Raw genomic sequence first — 21705 nt, 5'->3', positions numbered from 1 at the left:
GAGTATTCCAGCCCCTGCACCACCTTATTTGACTGATTAGGGAGCTGTACCTCAATGTCTGCATAAACAGCTCTACTACTTCTCAAATTGTTTAAGATCAAGCCGCTTTTGATATGCAAAAGGCTCTGAAATGTACATTTCCTATGACCCTCCTTGTTGTAAAGGTCAGCAAGCCAAATAAACTCCATTTTCCTTCATTCTTTCCTTTCCAAGAGGCATTGAAGATATAACGTAGAACCAGAAGACCAGCAACCCATGAGACGACATCCCAGGAATCCCTGCTTGACAATATCCTTGAATTTCCAGTAAATGTTAAATTTTGTCATTTTTTTTTGTGATGGTTTGTGACATGCTTGTAGGTGAAATGATCACAGATGACATTCACTTCAGTGGCTGACACACCATTTGCAGCACTCTGTCCAGACCACTTCTTCTTGCTGTGATCTCTCTCTTTGGTCATTTCTTTTGAGGCCGATGCTTTGGAAGAGTTGCAGGTCTTTGCTATTATTCTCTACTCCATAAAAACTCAATTTCTGGGGTCTGACAGCCTTCCTGGAGTCCAGGAGGACAAAGAAGGGCCCAGCAAAAGAAAAGCCAGGACCCAGCTGTGCGACCCTCTGGTACCACAGACAGTGACACAGGCCCCTCCCCTCCGGGAATGGGCAATTAACGCCAATTAGGGAATGAGGCAGCTTCCTTTGGGGGTTTTGGACTATTTTTGTGCTATGAATTCAAGGGAAATAGAGGAGGAAAAGGGAGTTTTGGCAAGGCCAGGTGCTGGTGCTGAACCTGGGTGGATGCAACCCCATTATCAGTCCAGGCTGGGGGATGGACAGACCCAGAGCAGCCCTGACAAAAAGGATTGAGGGGTCCTGTCCCCGGCAGGGGGATTGGGACTACATGACCCTGAAAGGTCCATTCTGTGATTCTATGAGTCTATGAAAAAGTATGTTTTAGGAAGGATCTGTCAAAAAAACAAAACCCAAAAAACCAACCAAACAAAAAAATCAAAACAAACAAACAGAAACCAAAAAAAACCAACCCCCTTCCCCACCAAAAACCCTGCAAAAAAACTCCCAAACCAAAAAACCACACATAAACTCCAACAACACCAAGAAACCCCTCACCCCAAAACCAAACCAACCAAAAAAACCTCCACACCATAAACTAGATATTATTTTAAAATCACAAATTTTTCATGCTTCTTCAATTATTATATTTATTATGCTTTTAATATAGTCATATGATACAAAATATAATTGATATAAAATGTGTATATAATATATATAATTTAATTCTGTTTGTTGCTGTTTGTTTGTCAGTAAATGGGGAAATGGAAGAGCTTGGTACAAGCTTTTAAATAAAACTTCTATCCCTTTGCTTATTTTTCCTGGTCAGATATTCCTGTTTGGCTCCATGGCATTAATGGAGTGAGGAAGGAGATACAGAAAGTGGCTTCAAGAGCTCAGCTTGCAAAGAGGCTGGTGAACCTTTTCTTCAGGTTTGAAAATTGTTCTTTTTGATCAGAAATAAAGTAATTTTGCTCAGCTTTCAAGTTATATTAACTTTTTTCATTAAATGCAAATTAGAAGTTAACTTTAAACAAAATAATTTAAACTATTTTATGTTGAAGTTGTTAAAGCTGATTTTTTCCAAAAAAATGGAAGTTTATGTTGACTGAAGTAATGGAAACAATCTAGATTCACAGAAAACTCTAGTCCACACATTATTTATTCCTCCTGCTTTATAGAAAATGTTTTGTTCTTATTAAAGGAAAATACAGGGATGAGGTTGCATTTGACTGTGACACAATTCTTTCTTTCTTTCTTTCTTTCTTTCTTTCTTTCTTTCTTTCTTTCTTTCTTTCTTTCTTTCTTTCTTTCTTTCTTTTTCTTTCTTTCTTTCTTTCTCTCTCTCTATTTCCCTCTTTTGCTATTTTTCTCTCTCCCTCTTTTGCTCTTTCTTTCTCTCTTTTTTTTCCTTCCTTCCATTCCTGGAGTGGAAAATCCATAATTTAAAGTAGATTTTATTTGTTCAAAGGGCAATCTGCCATTTCTGAAGTGATAAATATGACACAAAATGATCCAAACATGCTCTTCCATCACAGTTTGGTTGTTAATGTCAAAGAAAAGCCTGAAACCTGAGAGGCCAATTGCCATCCAGGAGCTGAGCTGTTCCAGGGAGAGCACAGTAAATCCAAGTTTCTTTATATTCCACCAACCCCGATCAAGAGATTTCCTCTCCACACCCAATGAAAAAAAATTCTCCAGTGTCATTTTTGGTGGTGGGTGAAGCTAGCATTCAAAACCTTCGCAACAGTTTCGGGAAAACAAGTGGAAAGGGAGACCGACATGCGGGTGACAGCAATTCAGGGTGAAGAGCTGATGGCTTCGAGAGTGATTCGGGGGCTGTTTTAGGACAGGAGCTATGGCCGAGGCTTACACACGCCCAACTTTGTGTGTGACATTCACCCCAGCACTCAAAGAACCAGATTTCTACACCTTTTCTTGCCGAGTTCATTTTCTGCCAGCTGAGTGGCTCCCCGAGGAGCCCGAGAAGTGCCGGTCACTCCTGAGCCCGGACCTGCAGCTGGGAAGAGGGAAAGCTCCTTTCCAGGCAGCCAATTCAGCCGGGTTCTCCCACGGACGTGCCTAAAGGACCCAAAATCCAACACCCACCATCCCATCCCATCCCATCCCATCCCATCCCATCCCATCCCATCCCATCCCATCCCATCCCATCCCATCCCATCCCATCCCATCCCATCCCATGCAGACTCGGGCACAAGGCAGAGAGGGGCTGAGCAGGTGACATCTCACCAACCTGGTGCCGTTGGCTCCTCTTCCAGCCCGGGATTTCTCGGATTTTTCGGTTTAGTTTGTGAACAAAACGCCCTGTTCGGCAACAGGGGAGCCAAACCCACGGAACGCCTCTTATTTTTTATGGTTGTTTTAATGCATCAGGTCTCCGTGTGCCTGTAGCTGCCGAGGGGGAGTGGGAAGGGCTGGTTGGAAAGCAGGAGAAAAGAGAGCACAGTTTGCAGGGGGAGCCCCGTTTCCCGGAGGGCAGGAAGGGTTCCCGGCTGGAGCGGGGAGGAGCGGGCGCTGCGAGGCGGAGGAGAGAGAGAGGCGGCTCCTCCGCCTGCCTCGGTAAGTGCCGCCGGCGGAATCCCCATCCCCATCCCCATCCTCATCCCCGGGCACATCCTGACACCCCATCCCCGGGCACGGCTCCCCACGGGCACGGCTGCTGCTCCCCGCCCCGGGTGGGACCCCTTCTATCGCAGGCTCCCCCGAGGCACGTCCTGAGCCCTGTGCCCAAAGAACACCCCCTTCAAACACTGTCTCCCCTCGGGAAGGGTTCTGCCCTCTTCTTCCGCACCTCCAAGGGAGATCTGCTCGGCGGGCAGGACCCGCAGCCCCTCCCAGGCTGGTCCCCGCCGCCCCGGGCTGATGCCGGTGTGCTCCACAGCATCCTCGGCGTTTTGCCCTGCCTGAGGCTGGGGATTGTGCTGCCCTGGGGGTTGGCGCTTTAACCCTCAGAGGTCTGGCGGGTTTGACCCCGGGAAGGGTGGATTTGGCACCCGGGGGCTGTGGATTTGCACCCCGGAGTCGTGTCTTTACCCTCAAGGGTTGGAGTGTTTTCCACCCCGGGAGTTGGGGGTTTTGCACCCCAGGGGTTGGGGGTGTTGCTCCCCAGAGGGTGAGGGTTTTGCCTCCCCAGGGTTTGGGTTTTGGCCCCCCGGCTCAATCCCTAACGCTAGGGAGCCACCCCAGTGTTTGCAGCGCGGGTTTAACTTCGCCCGGAGTTTTACTGCTGCGATGTCGCTCCGGTCTCTCCTCTCTCCTCGGAGCAGGCTGCGGCTGCCAGAGCCTTTGTGTGGCTGTGGAAGAGCGTTCAGGTCTGCCGAGGGGAGATCCCGAACCGCTGAGCCGCCTGTGGATGAGGGTTCGGAGCAGGAGCCGTCGGCTGCAGGCAGCCGGGCCGGGAGCAGCCCCGAGGGGCGGGATCCGGGATCCCTGAGAGCCGGCCCGAGCCCCCGGGGACACCGCTGAGCTGCTTCAGCCGTCGGTTCCCAAGGTAAGGATATTGTGTTTTACTGTGTTCCCAGCCCCGGGGCTGGCAGAGAGGCTGTAGGAGTCGTTCCATGCTGGTTTGGGGGTGGAAGGAAATCGTGCCCTGAGAAATGCTGTGCTTCCAACGGGAAAGTTGGATAGAGGGAGAGAAGGAGGGAGAAGGGAAGTCAGTGCTGGGGCTCACTCTCTGCACGGCCTCCTCGAGTGCGTGTTCTGCTGGTGGAAGCATCCCCAGGCATCCTCCCCCTCCTTTATCACCACCCACAGCCTTCCACAGTTCAATAAATTGCTCGCATTGTTCGACAATCACTGAGCTGTTGCAGTTTTCTCATGGGGAGGAGGAGGGAAAGGTGTGTGAGGTAAACTCCTGGGGCAGGTGGTGTCCCCTGCTGCCATGGTTTGTACCTGATTCAGCAGAGCAGCAGAGCCTGGCAGCAAATGTATTCCCAGTAATATATTTCCGGTTTTCATCATTCCTCTAAGATTTTAAAGTGCAGTCACCCTTGAGATTGCAGAGCTTTTTTTCCCCCCTTCCCTTGCCATCAAAATATGCCTTTTACTGATGAAATTAACCTTTAGCTTGGGATTCGTCTGCTGAATAAATTAGGTCAAACTTTCTGGGTATGAAAGAGGAACTGAAAAGGTGGATGTGCTGTGGCCAGGCAGCCTCAGAGCAGAATCCAACCCACCAGTTTTTTGAAAGGAAATAAACCTATAATATCCAAAAAAGAACAGTGCAAATCTTAAGGCATCTGAGATCCCCAGGAAAGCTGGGAAGATCCCATATCGTGGTACAACTGGGCATTTATCCCTTTGGTTTTACAGGGAAGACTGAAAGATTCATGTTGTAGGAAGCCTCTGGACTATCTCAGCTGTGTAACCACACGGGCTGCTGCAGCTCATGGGAGAATTTAAAAGCTCCAATATTTTTAACTGAGGAAGTGCATCCCTGGGAAAGATGGCATATCCTGCTTTGTTCCAATAATTTCCACAGAGAGGTTAAGATGGTATCATTCTCTGCTTTCCTGTGTTAACAATTCTCCTGGTGGTTTGAGAGCAGCACTTCTTAGTTAACTTACTTAATTTAGCACGCTTTGGATAAGGGTCGGCTTCTCAGTCAGAGGCAAAAGATCCAGACATCCACCCAGGCTGTGACAGGGACTTTGGATGAGCTTCCAGGGACTCTGCCTGGGAATTCTTAAAAGGGCTCAGGATCAGCAGGATCCTGTTTTCTGCACCCTGAATTAGAGTTCAAGGTTCAAACCTGAAGTTTTAAGAATCCATCCATCCCTTGCTTTTATTGTTGGAGTAATGGATGTCAAATAATGACAGCCTTATTTCTAGTCCCTCAGCCTTTGTGTTGGTAAAAAGAAAAAGATCTATCACAAAAGAGTGTTTCTCTAATGTTTTGTGAGTGTGGGCACATCTGCCTGCTGGTTTTGTGCACTGTCATACTCCTGGATGTGTCCTGCATTCAGGAGCCTGCTGCGAGTGTTTCGCTTGAGAAGACCTTTTAACCCAGGCTGGTGGCTGAGATGGCGCCTGAGGAGCACAGAGAACTTGCAAAGAGGACTTCTAATAACCATGTCCTAATTCTGCTAGAAGTTTGAGAGTGATGTGTGTTCACAGAGCAGTGTGAGTAATGATTTCTTTAATTAGAGTCGTTCTAACGCTGATACAAACTTAACGACTGTGTGGGAACAGTTATTCTTTGCAGCAAGTTGTGACTTCAAAACCTTCTTGTCCCAGTGTTACATCTAAGAAAATCCCAATTAATTAATCCAGAATTCTCATCTATCATTCTCATCTACCAAGGAACAAAAATTTTACAATGATATTTTAAAAACCTGAAGACAGGATGTTTTAAACTTTAAAATGTTACATAGATTTAAAAAAAAAAAATTGATTTTTCATCAAACCTGATTTTTTGCTGTTCATGTCTTAGGAGCCTATCCCAATGCTGCATGCACACCTGGGAGAACCTGGGCTTCACTGGGTGGTAGTCAAGTGTTTAAAGTGGTTTTCCCAGCCAGCCGTCCCCGAGCTGTCTGTGTGGAACACGCAGGGAGGAGAATGGCCTGAACAGTTATTTCTGCCAGGAAATGTGGCTGCACTTAAATCCAACTGTTCCACAAGAGCTCATCCAGTGCAATGACATCCTCAGTGGAGCTGTTAGGAAGAATGGCACAGATTATCCTCTTTCCTGTCAATTATGGGAGGGCTGGAGACTGGGTTTTTTATTTTATTTTTATGAGGTGTATGTTACCAGCATGTGGAGTGTTGTCCAGGGAACATTTTCACTAGGACTGAGGCACTTAAGACACCCTACAGACTTTTAGCAGTGCTGGCCCAGTGCTGTCCAAAAAACCTGCTTGTTCTCAGTGCTAGAGGAGCAGGAGAGCTTCAGGTCTCAGTCAGTGTCTCCCAGCCCTAGTGAGGAGGAGTTTTCCTTCTTTTTTTTTTTTTTTTTTTTTTTTTTTTCTAGACAGCTTGAGCCTTCTTTTAATTTTGTTTTTGATTTTTTATTTTTAACTTAAAAGAAAGGAAATCACTAAATCCAGCAAATAAACAGAAGTCAGGGGACAGAGCTGAGGATTTTGAAAGATGAGTAGGTGCATGAGCACACGATTACCTCCAAGGACAAGGTCACTATTGCTTTCAGAAAAATGCAGCCCAGCTTCAGAGTTGTATAAGAATGCTTGGAAGAAGTCAGCAGGTGGAAAAGAAACACCTGGGTGGTGTGGGCTGCTTGGAATTCTGAAAGGTTTTCAGTGTAGTCCACTATACTGGTTTTCAGTATAGTCCAGTTCAGTATAGTTCAGTATCTTGGGGGGTGGTTTAAGGAAATGTAATAGTCCCGAGTTAAGAAGGAAGTTCCCTGTGTGAAACAATACTTGTCTGAAAGCTGACATGCAGGAGGGGTAAGTGCAGGGTGAGTTACAGAGAGATCAGTGATGCTCTTTACAGGGATAGGAGTTGGGATGTGTGGGGTTCTAGAAATCTTCAGCTGGGAAAATCATGAATCATGAGGTGGTGATATTTACAGGCAAAAGAAAGTTTAACCGGGGCATGAAGGATAATGTCTGACTCAATGAAGTGAGAAAACGTTTTTATGAGACTCATTGAACATTACAGTGGAAGAAAGAATTCAACTGTGAATTGATGAGGTTTCAAAAAGATGGAGAGGACTTAATTTCCTAATTTCATGGTATTTTCCCATCTAAAGCAGTGGACTCTCAGTTCCTGTTGCTGGCCAGGAAGAAGACCTTCGGATAGCCACAGCTCAGTGGAAATGTCAGCTCAGTGCCACTCAAATCAGCAAATCATGGCAGGGATGGTGGTGAAAGGGGAGCAGGACAGAACAGAGATCATTCCTTTAGGTAAATCCACAGAGCATTTACCTCTTGGAAACTGGAATTTTGGTCCTTCTCAGAGGCTCAGAAGAGCAGCAGGAATGGGCAGGAATCCTCTGTTGTTTCCCTGTGAGGAATGAGCAAGCTGGCAGATGAGGAGGGAGCTGGCAGGGTGTGACAGGGACTGAAGAGGCCACCAGTGGCACTGAGGGAGTGGATGGGGACGGGTTGTGTGATGTCTCTGCCAATGCAGGGACCAGAGGCACTGAATGAAGCTGGCTGGTGACAGGTTCAGAACAAGCAGAAAGAGGGGTTTCTTTGCAGGACACAGAGCTGAGCTGTGGAAGTTGTTGCTATAGGAGGTCATAGGTGCTAAAATTTTGCTGGGCCAGAGGGGAAGCAGGACAATTTCATGATTCAGAAATCACTGAAACCATCTTAAGAGGTAATACTGGATCAGAGGCTGCAGGAAGGACAAAGAGATGTTGGGAATATTTTGCTGCCTTGTTCTTGCACTCCTCCTAAGACAAAGTTTGGCCCCTGTGAGAGGCAAGTTGGTCTACAGGGGTGTTATCCAGGTCCACCCTCACACTTCACTCAGTAGGATACCCTGGAGATGTGGGATTGACCTGAGGGTACTGTGGAAGCAGATCCTGGTCACAGGAGAAGTGATAATATTTAAATATAACCATTTGTCATCAGGAAATATTTATATAATTCTCTTTTCCCCACAAGTTTTGTCTTTGTGTTTCCTCAGCTACACCAGTGAGCTTTGGATTGCTGGAGTTTTTGCACATTCCCACCTTCCCACCCACCTCTGACACCACTTGGTCAAAGTCTGGGAACTGAGATGTGGACACAAGAATGTGGATTTCCTCAACAGAAAAATCCCCAATTTAGCAGTTGGGAGCATCACCTCCCATCTGGGCACAGAGGGAACCTGAGTTTGGGGTCAGGGCTGTACCTGAGACACCTCAATTTGATGATCTTCCAACCAAAACCATTCTGTGATTCCAGGATTCTGCTCCCTGTGTAGCTGCTGGCAGCCCTGCTTGGCCATTCAGACTGGAGGATGGAGCTGCCCACTGTGGTAGTAAAAAAACTAAACGTCAGAGTCTAAAAAAGCACCAGGACAACCCAGGGCACAGCATGGACTGAACAGTGGGGTTATGGAAGCAGCCAGCCTGGGCAAGCAGCCCCAGCTGCTCTGGGGGTGGCACAGATGATAATGAGAATATAGAACCACAGAATGGTTTAGGTTGGAAAGGACCTTAAAGATCATCTAGTTCCAGCCCCCACATTATGTGGACTTGGCATGCTGTTCAGTGGGATTTAGCCCAGCTGCTTTAAATTGTTATTTCAGTTGTTTTCTTTCCCTCTCTCTGCCCTCAGTACATTTCAATTTCTTTTTTTTTTTTTTTTTTTTTTTTTTTTTTTTGTCTCATGCTTCATCTGATGATCCATTTTCATTCACAGGAGGGCTTTTAATTGCCGTGAAGGACTTCAGTCAATGCTGCACATTTATCCTCACCCTCAGGATTTCAGACACTTCTAATGGGCTGCTAACCACGGGACAGTGGTGGCACAGGCACAGCAGGGTGTGTGGATTTTTACTGGAGCAAATGAAGCATTAAATATTATTTCCGTCCTCCCTTTCACACACCCACAAATCGTCATTAAAGTAATTCTGGTTCTCCCCTTTTGCCTCGCTCAGATTTTAACAGTGGGAAGATGCTGATGGACAGGAATGAAACCTGGCTCTCTAATTTCTCCTCCGCTGCCCCCTCCTTTGCAAGGGGAGGGGTGGGGCTGCAGGAGGTGCTCATCGGGCTCGTCCTCACCCTCATCGACGTGGCCACGCTCCTGGGAAACACCGTCGTGTTCCTCTGCCCCGTGGTGGAGAAGAGGCTGCGCACTGTCACCTACATGTTCATCATGTCCCTGGCCATGGCAGACTTCCTCGTGGCCTGTCTGGTGATGCCCTTCAGGTGAGGAGCGTCCCTGGGGTGTGAGCAGAGGAGGACAAATGTCCCTTTCCCAGCTCTGCCTCTGCTCTTGGAGCAGGGCTGGGATTCACCTGCTGGGCTCAGGGCTGGGCTCTCCAAAGGGCTGAACTGTGGGTTGGTGGCCGTATGTGCTTCCCTGTCCCTGCTCTGTGTTATGGATCCCCTGGTAATTCATGCAGACACAATTCCCAAGGGTATTTTACCTGTTGGATACAGGGACCCTGGATGCTGATCTGATCTTGATTTCCAGCTTTGCACGTGGGGCTCCAGTCGTTGAGCCCCCTCTTCCAGGACTAGCCCTGCACTTGGAATGTAAGGAATTCATTCAGGATAAGCAGAGTAATTTAGGCTTCCCCTGTATTTCATGGAGGAAGAGGCAGTTGAGAGGGCAGGTGTCCCTGCATGAGGTTTATATTTATGGGAGCTTCACTACCTGGCTAAAACAGAGAAACAAAACCAGAAAGCAGCTGACTTGTGATCCTGGCTGTCTTGTCCTGCAAAGCAGCCTTAAGTTTGTGTAAATCAGGGAACTGCATCCTGTTTTGAGTTCATGGGGAGTATGAGGAAGCTGAACTCTTTTCCATTTCTATCCTTCAGTTCTTATGGGGCTGCCTGGTCCTTTGAATTTGACACTGAAAAATACTGTCCCAACAAGCAAATTACAAACTGAGTTAAAAGTTCATGGTACCAGATGAAAAAAAAGAGCAGTTAATGATGTTATTTTAAAAAATATTACTGCTAACTTAAATTCTATGCTCGATGAATTTAAGTTCAGGTTCTGAAATTATCATGGAACCATAGTGTGGTCTGGGTTGGCAGGGACCTTTAGGGGCCATCTAGTCCAACCCCTGCACTGAGCAGGGACCCAGGCAACTGAAGCAGGTTGTTCAGAGCTCCATCCAACCTGGCTTTGAACACTTCCAGGGATGGGGCAGCCACAGCATCTCTGGGCATCTTCACTGTGAAAAATTTCTTCCTTCTATCTATTTTAAATCTAATTTAGTGATGTTTTACTTAAACAGCAAAAATTACAAAGGGGAGCAAAGATCAGAGCATGGTTGGTGCTTTGTGCTCCTCCTGAATGTCCTGGTGATGCCTGGTGGGCAGACCTGCCAGCTTCTGGTGGGCCCCACTGGTGAGGAATGGACCCTGCTGGCTCCACCAGCGTTGTCCAGCCCTGCCAGCACAGTGGCTGCTGTTTCACACTTTCCCACTGTTCTGGCTTCACATCTGTGTTGCTCTTTTTGATTTCAGTTTGCTCCTCAGTTGGCAGGTTATTATGTGCCAAAGGGAAGAAAAAGAAATGATCTTACTAGGCAGTTTGGCTCAAGAAAATATGACAGAAGGGAAAAATAAATTTGTCACTTGGTGTCTTAATTTCGTAAGAGTAAGGCTTTTGCTTTGTTCCTGGCTTTGCTGCTTTGCAGGAGTGGTTCAGCTGAGCTTAGCTCGTTGTCTGAGTACTCCAGCCGGTTTGTCATTTCCAAGCTGAATATTTCCAGCTATTTTTTTCCTCTGCAAGCAAAAGGGCAAGGGAGGGGTGACTTAATTGTGTGGGGTTTTTTGGCTTTTACTACTCCTTATCCAGCATCATTTCCAAGCTGCAGAGACCCTTTACCTCAGAGAAGAGGGGTCAGGTATTCATTACCTCATGCTGTGAGAGCATCTGCAGGTCGGGTGCGTCCCACCAGGTGTGTGCAGGTGAGAACTGGGCACCTGCTCACCTGGGATCTGTGTGCAAGGGTGTCCTGACAGCAGCACATCTCCTCCTGGGTGCCAGAGCACACCACAGGCTCTGCAGCATGCCTGGGGGTAAGGAGGGTTCTGAGGCATGGCAAAACGGCACCCAAGTCCAGAACTGAACCCATGTTCCAATTCTAATCCTCGCTTCCCCTCTGTAAAAGAGCCATGAAACCTTTCCATGTGTGCTATGGGATCCTCCATGCTGCCCATGGCGCAGGGACAGGCTCTGCTGTAGTTTGCTTGGATTTGTGCATGGAATCCCACATAACAAAGAGCTGCTGAGGGCTGGGACCCTTCAGCAGCACTGCACCCACCTACAGCAGTTGCTGTGCTCTGGAACAACCCTGCACAAGTCGATTTAGTGAACTGGTGCTGATGAGATGTAGATTAGGCATTGTTTTCTGACATCAGGTTGAATCTTCCTCCCTTGCTGGATACCTGAGCACTGCAGCTCAGCAGCTCTGATCTCGCTGTATTTAACCAGCAACCTGGGAAGTTACAGGATACTTATGCTTTGCAGGACTAGGGAGCTACTCATCAAATTCACTCACAATTCTGATTTCAACAGCCATAGGAGCTACAGAAAGCTGGAGAAAGAAAGGACAAGCAAATGGCATCCCACTGAATGCTATAGAAACATGCATCAGCCTTCCTACAGCTGCCATATGCTCCTTCCTTAGCTGCTCACTTCTCACAGGCCCCTCTTGACTTTGTTAGAAGTATTTTTAGTACTATGTCTGCTTTTTGCTGGTGTGTTTACCTTGCTGAGGCATTTATGAGCCACATAATGTACAAGCTGCATGGGCTTCCTCCTAGGATGTTGTTTTGTATTTTTTTTTAGCCAAGAGTGGAAATCCTTTCTGGTTCTGAAGCATTCAATTGGATGCGATGTGAGTTTCTTGGAGATGCTCCATGCCCCAGGAATTGGGGAGAAATCACAAAAGACTGTGCTATGTCAGGCACTGGGAAAATGCTGTGATAAACAAAGCTGTGCAGATGTAAATTTGGGGAGCTTTGTGGGGCAAAGTGCCTCTCTCAAGGCACTTAAACTGCAAGAAGCACAGGTTTGCTCTTGTTCAGCCATGCTCCAGCTGTGGGGTGCTCCTTTCTTGGCTTGTGCTTTGAGTGTGAATCTCTGCTGTCTGAGCTGCGTGCTCATCTTTAGTACCCGTGTGACAAAATACAGCATTATCTCAGCGCAGTCATAAAGAAATAGTCACAGAATGGTTTGGGCTGGAAGGAACCTTAAAGATCCTCCTGTTCCACCTCTGGGCAGGAACACCTTCCACCAGACTAGGTTGCTCAGAGTCTCACCCAGCCTGGCCTTATACACCTCCATGTGGTGCACAAACAGCCCTTCCAGCTGTGATTTCCAGCCATTTTCTCTCCCAGCATCATTTACGAGGTGACGGGGATGTGGCTGTTTGGGAAGCTGTTCTGCAAAGTCTGGATCTCCTTTGATGTCATGTTCTGCACTGCATCCATTGTCACGCTGTGCTTCATCAGCCTGGACAGATACTGCTCCGTGGTCACCCCCTACCACTACTCCAGAAGGATGTCCCGTGGCAGGTGAGTGCCATTTCTCCTCAGTTTGGGCCCCACATTGATCTGAGGCTGTTGACAGGTGCTGCTGAGAAGCAGAGATGTGCCAAAAGGAACTTTCACCATTTAAAACTGCAGAAAATGCTTAATGCGGTGCAGGAGAGGACAAGGAGGATGCAGCTGAGGGGGGTTGGATGGTGCTCCTGGGAGAATATTTTTTGAGCTAAGGAAGGGTTGCAGAATGGGGTTGAAACCAGTGATACAGGCTGAGTTGGACCTACAAATGACCCTGTGTAGTCATTTCACAGAATCACAGAAAGCTTGGGTTGGACGGGACCTTAAAAATTATCTTGTTCCATCCCCCCCTGTGAGCAGGGACACCTTCCGCTACACCAGGCTGCTCAAGCCTTGGCCTTAAACTTTCAGAAATGGGGAAGGACTTTAAAGAACTTCTAAGGACTAGGTGAAAGGAGACTCAGAAAGATGCATGTAACAAGTTGTCTCTCTCTTAAACTCACCATCTTTTCTGAAGTGATATTCAGGGAAAACAGAGTTTCTGAGATCCCACAAGGGTTTCACGTAAAAAGCTGAAGTGAGGGCTGCAGCATGGAGAAAGTCATCTTCGAGTGGGCAGAAAGGACACTGCAACAGTGGGGTGCTTTACAGGGTGGGTTCAGACTCTTCTAGGCATGTTTTTCCCACTGTCACTCTTGCTGTGTGTGATTGTGGATCACAGGCAACGAGAGGAGGGGGCTGTGTGGCCCCCCTTGCAGATTCTGTCATCTGGTGTCCATCAGCTCCATCCCCATCAGGCCTCAGAGGGTGAGATAATGGCCAGATACTAAAGCTGAAAGCAAAAAAAATCTACATGCTGTTATTTCAAATACTAACGAACATCTTCTGTAAAACCTTTCCTCATCTTTTCTCAGCCAGCTCCGAGCAATCCTTCAGCTGACCCCAATTCTGTCAACTACAGACCAATTACCCACTTGTTAGAGATATGCGTGTCTGGACTTGTTGTACTCCAGCTCTTTCCCTTCTCCACGCCCTGCTGGACTGCTCAGCAGCGATATCCCACACAGGTTACCATGGGGATTGTATCGTACTGGATGTTCTCAACTCAAAATTACTCAGACCCTCTCTCCCCTCTGCATCTCTTTCCTTTTGCAGATGCATCGTGATGACCTGCACGGTCTGGGTATATTCCTCCCTCATTTCCTTCCTGCCCGTCATGCAAGGCTGGAATGAGATCCCCGGGGTGGACTTTGATGCAGGCAGAGAATGCATCTTTGTCACCAACTGGGTTTTTGCCATCGTGGCCTCCGCCCTGGCGTTCTTCCTTCCCTTCACGGTCATGTGCAGCATGTATTTCTTCATCTACCGCGCCTCCCGCCTCAAGGCCACCCGCATCATGTCCCAGACGCTGGAGATCCACTACCACCCCAACAGCAAGCGGCAGAACCACCTGCAGCTGGAGAACAAAGCCACGAGGACCATCAGCATCATCATCTCAGTGTTTGTGCTGTGCTGGCTGCCCTACTTTGTGCTGAATGTTTGGCTGGCAGCCAGAGGCACCGACTCCACCAGCACTGTACTGCTTGGCACCTTCAAGATCATCACCTGGCTGGGGTACTGCAACTCCACCATCAACCCCCTGCTCTACGCCTTCCTCAACAGGGACTTCCAGCACGCCCTCAAGAAACTGCTCATTTGCAGGCGCAGGTCTCAGGTGGATGTTGGGGAGGACATGGTTTCCATAGCCACCTTTGCCAAGACTGCTCCAGACCTGGAATACAGCGTGACCGTGCCCAATGGTGCCCCGAAGGGCAAACCCAAGTCATAGGGATTCGGGATCAGTCACTGGAGGTGGTGATACAGAAAGTGCTGGAGCACATCGCAATGGAAAAACAACGGGTAGGAAAATGGGGGAAGGAGGGGCTGGACTATTACAGCTGGGGACAATACAACAAAGATGCACTTCTTCACCTTTCACAGTTTCAATAACAAGGAACTCAGATATTTTAGGGGCAATCTGTTACATTACTGGAACTAATTAATTGCTGCATAATTATTTTTCTAATGAGCATTTCCTAAGACAAATTCAACCTTCATGTTGGGTAAAAAACCAAACCAGTATGGTATTACATGATCTTAACATTCGTGCACATCCTGGTGATCTGTGTCAGGTGGGACAGTGTTTCTTATCAAGCCACTGTAGTCTCTCATCTCAAAGTTTCTTTACAGATTTGACCAGTTTTAATAGCTCCACGTGTGCTGGTCTGTGTATGGGAGTTAGAGGAGGGATGTGGCCAAAGAGCAGAGTTCATTTCCTAAAGAGGCACCACACTGCAGCCTGGGCTGTTGCTTAGGGTTCAGTTCACTGGCTTCTGCAACATCTGGATATTCAGAGCTTTCTGTTGCTTTCTGTGAATTATCTGTGGGTTTCCTTCTTAATTCTGGAAGGGGACATTCCATGTGACAGACCCCAGGATGTGGGTCTGTGACAAAGGCTTGCTGTAACACCAGGAGCACAGTGGTTTCAAAGCTACAGGTGGCTGACACCATCTGAAGATGGGATGTGAATAGGAATTAGTACTTGTGTGTACACTGTGATGTCTACCACAGAGACCTAAAAAAAATCATAAATGAAAATTATTATTTTTACTACTCCCAAGTGCTTGTCTGGACTTCCCAACAGCACTGGCTCCCTGCAGGAAAGCCACAAGTGCTTCACTGAAGGGTTACTCTGAAAAGGTAGCAGGGGACTGTCCTCAGAGGCAGCAAAATGCAGTAGGACCTGCCTGGAGCAGCTGAGCTACTGAAGATGCCAGTACAAGGGTCAATTCTCTGTCAAGAGCCTGGTAAAAAAACCAGCCCTGAACTGAGGTGGTTCAACAGTGGTGCTCCTGTGAAACGACTCTCCAGGGAGAGGATGAGGTGTCCCAGACTCTACAACTCCGGCAACAACATGGGAGTGGTAAGTAACTACACTTTATTCTGGGGAAAGCCTCCTGTGGGCACAAAGGTGGACAGGGCAGGAATCCTGCTGCTGCCACCCAGGTAATTTTGATAAAACAGGACAAGGAATGGGGTTTCACTCCCAAGAGTTATGGGGGAGGGGAGGGAGCTGAGGGATAGGCAACATCCTGTGAAAGAAATGGGGCAGGACCCTGATGCTGCACAGCACAGCAGAACCTCAGGCCAAAGCCCCTTTTGAAGTGCTGTGAGCTCACAGCTGTTGCAGTTTGGGTGTTCCACAAAACAGGTGGCAGGAAAGTACACATCATTCAGAAGAAAACCTCTCAGATTAGAGAAGAGCCTTTCTCTGTCAAACCCTGGAACAGTAAAGGACAAAGGGACAACACACTCCAGTGCTTAGAGAAGAAAGACTGACCAGGCAGTTCAGACCTGAGCATGGCCCGATGCTTTTTGCTTTTTGGGGCAGGGACCCCACAGGGGTAGACTCATTCATGCCTTTGAGGGCAGGTGTAACATCCCAGAATATTCAGACATACCTGGTATGAACACCTATGCAGGTCCTGGTACTAAAATGCTTCAGGGCCCTTGGAATAGGCAGCTACCCACATCCAGATACACAGCAAGTCAAAAATACCTTATTCCTCATTTCCCGTGTTCCACCTGTAATCACTGAGCTGGCAGGGAAGGCAAAGAGGCTCCACCTGTGGCCATTTCACTGGGCAGCTGTAGCTGATGCAAAAGGGCCATCCAAGGGAAGAGGACACAACTCTCTTGCTTTAACGCAGCTAAACACAAATCCTGTTCCTGATCAGATATTCACTGCAGCATTCTGGTTTCACCTGGACAAGCCAGTATGGAGGAGAGTTATTCACGAGGACACAGAAGACAGTCATTGTAATCTATTTCTGCCTTATCATAAAGCTGCAGGGTGTCAGCAGGTTTAATTGCTGGTCACAGTGTCACACCACAGTGCAGTAATCCCCAGAAGGATTTGAATCCAGTATTTTTTAGGAAACTGATCTCAGAGACTTTAACAAATTTTAGTCTGTAAAACAGAGAAATACAGTTGTACAAGAACAATTTCTAACTGCATAAGAATTATTCCTTCTCCCCTCTGGTGAGAGATTGTCTCCATAATCCACCCAGTTTAGAGCTCAACTCCCTTCTTTCTCCAGATCCTATCTTACTTCCAAGCAGCACATTCAGTTCTGCGTGATCACACACGCTGTGGCCAGTGTGAGACAGGGAAGCAAAGGAAGTTTCAGGAATACAGAGCCCATCCTGTTCCCACTGCACAGGGCTGCCATCTGCAGCACACACGGATGCAGGCTTCCAACAGAAGCAACTACTATTTTGTCTTATAAATAAAAAAAAGTTTATTACATCATTTAGACTTGAAAGAAGTCACAGTAATCAATGCACTCAACAATTACAGCAAGTGCATCCTGTACACCAACAACCCAAATGGATTGATTCTGTATTTTATAAATAAAAATTAACATATTTACAGTGAGAAATAAAAGCATGGCATTAGGCAGTTAAATTAGCAGATTACACAAATGCCTACCAGTTGATTTTTTTTAAAAAGTACAAATCTACAAGATTACATACGACACGTATGACTTAATTAGCTTTAAATTTTCAGAATCACAATATTTTTGTACATAATTTTGACTATGGCTCTTCCAACCATTGCCTGCCTATAAAACCCCCCATTTAATGGCAAAAAGCTCCTTTTCCTTCTCTATAGCTTCATCCATATAAGATGCATTCCCTAAGATCTACTGTAGTGCAGAAATATGAAATGATTTCCTCTAATGACAGGTTACAGACAGTGACAATATGTACAACTGTGGTACTTTTTTGCTTTAAAAATAGTGCAGATTCCCAGTTTACCCACCAGGGACAAAAATGGAGTCAAAGTTCATTTCAAAATCATCTTCATTTCACCAAAGAGCAAGTGATCCAGATAGACACTCACTAGGCTTAGAGACTGTAATTTGCTCTATAAAAATACAGTATTTTAATTCTATTTACATGTTACAGATCTCTCACTCACCCAGCAAGCTGACATTTACAAGCTTCAAAAAAACCCAAGGAACCCTCCCCAAAAAGGATAATGGAGCACAACATTGGCAAGCACAGCAGCTGGACCCATCCGCTTAGGAGAGGAAAGGTAAGGAAAATGGAATGTGAAAGGTTTGGTTACTGGGCTTCGTTGGCTGTCAAAGTAAACAAAAATCTGTCCAACACGTCTTATACATTAAACATGGCAAAAAAAGCAGAAGTAAACTATTCCGAAGATAAACATTCTGCATGATAGGATCCTTCTGCTGAACAATCCCTGTGAAACCTGCTGAGTGGAAGAAGTGATCCTGAGGGTAGTTATTTGCTTGGTTGTCTGGAATGTTTATTTCCTGATAGACTCATTGTCCGTGACCTCTGCCTGAGCACGGGTTTGGGTGGGAGCTCCAAGTCTTCAAAGACAGGATTTTCTATGATTGCTGCAGCCTCTGGTCGTTCAGTGGGACTGGGAGAGAGCATGTCCTTCACCATGTTGTACTGCAAGGAAACACAAGATACGTTACATGAACCAATCCATGAACTCTTCCCCATTTCATGTCCTGACTTCAGCTGTGACTGTGTGAACAAGTGGAAAATACCCCTAGCTGTTTTCTGAGTGTTAGTCCTTTGGCTCAGTAGTTAGAAATGCACTAAATATTTTAAAATGCATCACTGTGCATCTCTTAAAGGGTCTTTAGTGTCAAGGATTGAAAATGATTTTGCAAACCAAATCAGACTCAAGGTTTAATAGAGTTATAAAAAAGTCACATTATTTGCAATCAAAATTAAATATATGATACATAATTTATATGTAACTTTGAGATTCATGTTTAAGCCATCACATATTTAGCCACACTAATTTTTTCTTGTGGGAAATTAGAATTTTTACTTTAAATATTTGTTTCAAAGTTAATCAGATTTATTGTCCTGCTCCAGCTGAGCACAGCACAGTCCCTTCTCTCAGGCAGCCTTCAGCTGTAAAGCATGAAAGGCTGGCCTCACCTGGCCTCTGGTCTAAAGCTACCCTGAACACCTGAGAGAACCTCAGCTTTTTACTGGGGAAGTTTTGTACATCACCTCCTCTTTACCTGCAACCACATTACTTTACAGACCTGACTAATGAGAGCACAGCACAATTTGCTCATGTGATTTCCCTCTTGGGAGGTCCAGTTCTGGCAGGGACCCTGTGCAGCCATGGGTGCTACCTACAGCCTCTCCTTTACCTGTCTGAAACTCTGCACTTTCTTTCTCAGAATATGGATTTATTGCAGGAAATCATGACAGGATGTATGTGAAATGAATGACTGTAAGTGACAAATGGAAGCCCAGTAAAAATGTATTCCTGGAGGTAAACTGTGACAAAAGTGTCATCATGCCATTAGTGCAATATTACAGCTTTGAAAGGTAGAGAAGTACTGCGATAGAGAAATGCATCTTAATAACATGAAAGCAACCTAGTTTCTCCATTTTTACCAGCAAAGCAATTGGAAAGCAAAGGAAAAAAGCTACAATTATTAATGAAAAGGCTACCATCAATAGCATCAGATGTACCTACCTCTTGTGCGTATTTCTGAGTGAACAGCGGTGGAAAATTCAAATTTCTAACGTCACTTAAAGTCTGCAAAAATATGAAGAACGACATGTGACTTTTCCAAAATATTACTCTTTAGTAATATTACCCTATCCTTCAAAACTACGCGAATTATGCAAAGAAATCAGCCTGCAGGAAAGAAAGCCCTTTGCTTTAAGGAGTTGCTTTAGTGGTTAAAAATCACAACAGTTGAACAGGTGAGTTGCTGCTTCCCTAGGTATTGAGCCTGCGAAAGGAGGAGCTGTGCTGCAAGAATTGTGATCTCTGAAGTTTTAAATCCGTCAGATACATAAAACTTAAACTTTCTCACTTTAGCTGAACAAAATCAACCAATCTGTGCACCACTCATAACTCCCAAGATGTCCTGCACCAGTATTAAGACACATGAAATGACTGTCTCTGCATTACCAATGTACGCACCAGTCTTTGTTTAACATTTAAAGGAGGAATGAGAAGATTTATCAGCAGTTCAGAAAGCAGTTGTGTTGGCTATTTCTGTGCTTCTTTCATACAAAGGCCACTGGCTCCATCTAGTGACAGTGTTTTTCCCATGTTCAGCCAGAAGCACAGTATTTAGCACTTCAATTCTTTTGGAAGGATCTCCTTTTACAAAAGCTTGAGCACAAAATACAAAAGCTCTAAAGTTAAATCAAAATTCATTTCACTATTACTCCATTGGAAGCATAAAGTTAATAGTGATGGGCAACAGCCAAACTCCTGCTCAAGAGAACTGAGTTTGATGACATTAAAATGCTTCAGAAAACTTTTCTCGTTTTCTGTCAGTTCAGTCTGCATTTAGTGATCTGTTTTATAGCATGTCATTTGGAAATAAATTGCACTGCTACTGACTAACTGCTCACAGCTTGAGACACAGGCAGCTCTCACGCTCCACTTCTGGGGATTTTTCCAGCCAGTTGTCACAAATTCCTAGAATTTGCTGGGTTACTTGGTCAGGCAGAGCATGTTTTGCTTCAGCAAGCAGTGCAAATAAAACCTCAGTGTTATGCCAATAAAACCTCAGTGTAACAACTCAAAAATAACTACAGAAGTAGCCAAACTTGAGAACCTGGAAATCAAAAGGCAGGAGTTCCTTTTCAGCATGAAGTCAGGGCACTCTTTTAACACTCTCTTGAAGTAAAAAATTCGAATTAGATGGAATTTAGGTTTCATTCTGATTACTTGCTTTGCTTGTATTCTTAGGAGAGAAACTGGAAGGGCAAAGCCTGTAATCAGTGCTGCAAGAGATCTGAGAATGCAGGATGGCTCTTTCCTGGGTATTTTGTTTCAGCAAAACTGATTTAAAGAAATTGAAACTGTTTACACTGCCAGGGGTTCAAATTAAACACCAATTCCTCGTCTATACTATACTCATTTTGCCATTGAAAGCCAGAGCATTTTAATCAAGAGAATGCAACAGATGAAGCACTTGGTCAGGCTTGGTCAGGTCAAGTTGTTTCCTACCTCTCTGCTAAACCCACTCCTTCACCTGAGAATGTAACATCTCCAAGCCCATTTAAATGATAAATATATGTTTTAATGACTCCTTCTTTCCTGCCCAGGTCACCAGTTGTCACAGAGGAGAAACCTTTCTGGATGTAGTCCCTGTTCTCCATTAACTTGTTCCTGAGCAAGATGGATCCCACGTTTTAACAGCAAGCAAGAGCTGAAATGCACCATCAAACATCCCAAATTCAAATTGGGTGTTATGAATGTCATCAGTTATGGGAAGATTGTGCTTGAAGCTGAGAAAGACTCACAGCTAAGACTCACTATAGGGAAACGAACAGCCATTTTTCACCAAGTGCTCTGGGTAAAAAAGCTCTGCAGATGCAAATGAAGGAACAAATAATCAAAATGCACAGCATGGTTCCAATTCTTGAATAAAAACCAAGCTGGTAGGCTTAAAGTCACAAGCTACATTTGTTGCTTGAGTTCTTGGATATCGTAGTTCAGTAGTTTCTCTTACTTGGCTCGACAACAGAGGAGCTTTGTAAAGAAATTAAAGCCTCAATTCAACTGCACACATTAGGAAGACTGCAGTTCGTATTCAGTGATTCAGGAGGTCTGTATAAGGCTGATAAAGAAGTTGTGCTCCTAGCTGCAAGGCTTTTCTCCAAAGAAAACAGGACAGGAACCTCTTGCCAGTGTTTCAGCAAGCAAATAGCTGTTTTAAACAAATGCTCAAACTGAAGATAACCCAACACCACACATACCTTGACCCTCTCCATCTGTGTGCTGAAAGGGTAGAGCAGCTCAAAGAGAATCAGTCCCAGAGAAAAGATATCCACCTTGTGCGAATAGGTGTTGCCACAGATCTGAGAAGGCAAAATCAGAGTCAGGGCAATAAAACT

At 45.8% G+C, this 21705-nt stretch overlaps 2 protein-coding genes across 2 annotated transcripts in view; one reads left to right on the top strand and one right to left on the bottom strand.

Moving 5' to 3' along the window:
* Positions 1-8847: 8847 nt before the first annotated feature.
* On the top strand, positions 8848-15313 carry LOC136360224 (histamine H2 receptor-like). Its single transcript, XM_066317293.1, has 3 exons — positions 8848-9417; positions 12571-12747; positions 13891-15313. The coding sequence occupies exons 1-3, from the start codon at positions 9161-9163 to the stop codon at positions 14561-14563; spliced, it is 1107 nt and encodes a 368-aa protein (XP_066173390.1). The 5' UTR covers positions 8848-9160; the 3' UTR covers positions 14564-15313.
* Positions 15314-17050: 1737 nt separating this feature from the next.
* Positions 17051-21705, bottom strand: part of EIF2AK3 (eukaryotic translation initiation factor 2 alpha kinase 3) — a 42467-nt gene continuing 37812 nt past the window's right edge. The window contains exons 15-17 of the mRNA XM_066317292.1: positions 21568-21669; positions 19319-19381; positions 17051-18261 (exon numbers count right to left, since the gene is read on the bottom strand). Coding sequence (XP_066173389.1) covers positions 18085-18261; positions 19319-19381; positions 21568-21669 — 342 coding nt within the window. The 3' untranslated portion in view covers positions 17051-18084. The remainder of the gene's footprint in view (positions 18262-19318; positions 19382-21567; positions 21670-21705) is intronic.

This window comes from Sylvia atricapilla, chromosome 4 (assembly GCF_009819655.1).
Source record: "Sylvia atricapilla isolate bSylAtr1 chromosome 4, bSylAtr1.pri, whole genome shotgun sequence".
Lineage (NCBI taxonomy): Eukaryota > Metazoa > Chordata > Aves > Passeriformes > Sylviidae > Sylvia > Sylvia atricapilla.
The sequence above is the reverse complement of the archived record's forward strand: the minus strand, read 5'-3'. Positions and strand labels throughout refer to the sequence as shown.